This window comes from Eucalyptus grandis, chromosome 3, assembly GCF_016545825.1.
Source record: "Eucalyptus grandis isolate ANBG69807.140 chromosome 3, ASM1654582v1, whole genome shotgun sequence".
Classification (NCBI taxonomy): domain Eukaryota; kingdom Viridiplantae; phylum Streptophyta; class Magnoliopsida; order Myrtales; family Myrtaceae; genus Eucalyptus; species Eucalyptus grandis.
Genome location: NC_052614.1, coordinates 12,135,010 through 12,138,112, shown reverse-complemented (window position 1 = coordinate 12,138,112; position 3,103 = coordinate 12,135,010). Strand labels below are relative to the sequence as shown.

Here is a 3,103-nt window from a genome sequence, read left to right as displayed (position 1 = left end):
ATTTCAATTGACTAAATTCACATGTTCTTGTACTCAAGCTTGATCTAACATTACTGACTACTTGATAAAGCTTTCAAATTTATCAACGTCGTGCGTAAGTTATCTCAAACTGAACTCGACAGCTAATCGAATAACTCGAATAAACATCAGAGTGATCAATCGAGTTGAGCCTGAAACGGTTAGTAAAAGTTTGGTCGGCATTTCTCGTCTCAGGTACGTCGCACCCGCGCATATTTCCGTTTGCCTTCGCAAAGAAACATGGAATACACCGAAATGTCATCAACATACGACGAAAACAAACGAGCAATTCTGCGAGGGCCTGGACTTTTGTTATTTTGTAATTAATAATTGTAATTTTAATAAGCTGATGCATTATAACGAAATAAAAAAAGCAAAAAATCCATTCTGTAATTTTTCCCTATTTTCTCCTCCTCAACCCTTCGAAATGGAGGATGCCGATGCCTTCGTCACTGCCACTCACTGGACTCCTCCGCTCAGCCTCTCCTCCCTCCTTCTCCGCTCTCTACCTCCTCCTCCGCCGCGCCATGTCGTCCGCCGCCGCCGCCACCACCGCCTCCGATCCCATCGCTCCCTCCAACACCCGCGTGGGCTGGATCGGCACCGGCGTCATGGGCCGCTCCATGTGCGGCCACCTCATCGGTGCCGGCTTCGCCGTCACCGTCTTCAACCGCACCGTCTCCAAGGCCCAGCCGCTCCTCGACATGGGCGCGCGCCTCGCCGACTCCCCACGCTCCCTTGCCGCCCTCTCCGACGTCGTCTTCTCCATCGTCGGGTACCCCTCCGACGTCCGCTCCGTCCTCCTGGACCCCTCCTCCGGCGCCCTCGCTTCCCTCCGCCCCGGCGGCGTCCTCGTGGACATGACCACCTCCGACCCCTCCCTCGCCGAGGAGATCTCCGCCGCCGCCTCCGCCAAGGGATGCCACGCCGTCGACGCCCCCGTGTCGGGCGGCGACCGCGGTGCCCGCAACGCTGCCCTCGCGATCTTCGCGGGTGGCGACCCGGCGACGGTCCGCAGGCTGGAGCCCCTGTTCTCCGTGATGGGGAAGGTCAATTACATGGGCGGGCCCGGAAAGGGGCAGTTCGCGAAATTGGGGAACCAAATCACGATCGCTTCGACAATGGTGGGGCTGGTGGAGGGCATGGTTTATGCCTATAAGGCGGGGCTCGATGTTGGGATGTTTGTAAGCGCGATATCGACTGGGGCTGCGGGCTCGAAGTCGCTGGATTTGTATGGGAACAGGATACTGCAGAGGGATTTCGAGGCTGGGTTCTATGTGAACCATTTTGTGAAGGATTTGGGGATATGCCTGAAGGAATGTGAGAGGATGGGGCTCGCATTGCCAGGCTTGGCGCTTGCTCAGCAGCTTTACTTGTCGCTCAAGGCTCATGGGGAGGGGAATTTGGGCACTCAGGCGCTCATTCTGGCTCTTGAGCGGCTTAACAATGTTAAGCTCGAGAATGCGGGCTCCCCCAATGTATGAGTATGACCTCTGCTTAGGGTTCTTATTGTGTACTCATATTGGCATACGTAAACAAACGATCATTTGGTATATACGAAGAGTTACATTTGCTGCTCTGTATTGGTGTTGTAATAGGAGTGGATTACTATGGTTGGATGTTGAATGGAGAATTATGTGCTTCTATATGTCAAATGTATGATTGACTGACTGGGGAAAGGTTGGGATCAATATGTTAATCAGGATTCGTGAGACAAAGTGGAGTATTTGTCAAATGATTTGTCACTTGGACATTGTCCTCACCTTATCATTGCAATTTGATGGTCACCATGGTAACTCTTTGGATTCATAACACTTTATGAGTTGCACAGCAATACATGGAAAGGAGGATAGTGTAACTGTTATGGGTCTGCTGATGAGCTCTTGGCTTTCACTTTTGATTGTGGTAGCTAAACTTGTTTACTGTCTAGTAAACAAAGTAGTTTATGATTTGTTTTGGGTAGGAAGGGAATTAGATTTTGGTATTCACATTCAGAATTTGAGATAAGAGCATTATCTGTGAGAAGCTTTTCCATTCTAGTAATGCACCAGAGGTCTGTATCTCTTCTTATTCCTAGAAAAGTTGTCAGTTCCTTTACTGACTGAAAGCAACTTAACAGCATCAAAGTGGCCATAATTTTGACGCTAATATCTCCAATTTATCAGTTAATTTGCGGCTGCGCATTGGGCCAATAAATCAGGAATTTAGTTCCTACTGACCTGTTTGGATCTAATCTTGGATACTTTTGTGTGCAAGAGTTTCTGTGTTTGATGATACTACCTACCTTCTAGCTGCCAACTTTTCCACCATCGATGGTGTCTATAATCATCTTCAACACAATGTCTCTTTGATACTGTAGTGAAACCATGAGAACAGCAATGTCAGGTGACTATGGTTGAATTAGCTTAGTTCCTTTCTTCAATAGCTTCCTTGTGTTATCTCTGTCCACAAAAGCCAATACAAGTTTGTCGTAATGGTTCTCAAGGAAAAGGATTTGAAGGTGAGCAAATCATGGCGCATTAGGGCTCAGTGGTGACTCCAATTCGAATATCATGTAATCTTCTACAGGGTAAGCAGGTACTAATCTGATCTCACAATTGTGTGGCAAAGAGCATATATGCTTGCAACTAACCACAAGTTAAATTGAAACCCTGATATATGAGCATCTAACAGGGCCCGTTATTAGATACAGTCTTGATGATCTCCAAGTATGATTTGAAAAGATTAAAACACTGAAATAATTCTTCTACAGCACTCTTTTTTTTTTTTTTTTGGGTGCATTCTCAGAGATACTTCAGGGAATTTCTTTTGGGCTTGTCCAAGTCCCTCTAGAGGTTTAGTTCCCTGGAGGAGGAGGAGAAAAAAAAAAAAAGGCGGGGGTGGGGTGGTGTTGGGGTGGGAGGGAGAGGGAGAGAGATTTTTAAGCAAAGGTTGCTGTGCCTAAGCTCTTTGATGAAAAGCATAATGTTTATGTAAATCTGGTATCAGAGCAAGTCGATTCAAGGCACAATGGATCCACGTTTGGATGTAATGTCCATCCAGGGTGAGAAAGCTGTGTTTGAGGAACAAAGTGGGAGGGCCACTG

At 47.5% G+C, this 3,103-nt stretch overlaps 1 protein-coding gene across 1 annotated transcript; it reads left to right on the top strand.

Moving 5' to 3' along the window:
• Positions 1 to 413: 413 nt before the first annotated feature.
• LOC104431824 (probable 3-hydroxyisobutyrate dehydrogenase-like 1, mitochondrial) lies at positions 414 to 1,666 on the top strand. Its single transcript, XM_039308305.1, has one exon. The coding sequence runs from the start codon at positions 453 to 455 to the stop codon at positions 1,500 to 1,502; it is 1,050 nt and encodes a 349-aa protein (XP_039164239.1). The 5' UTR covers positions 414 to 452; the 3' UTR covers positions 1,503 to 1,666.
• Positions 1,667 to 3,103: the final 1,437 nt, after the last annotated feature.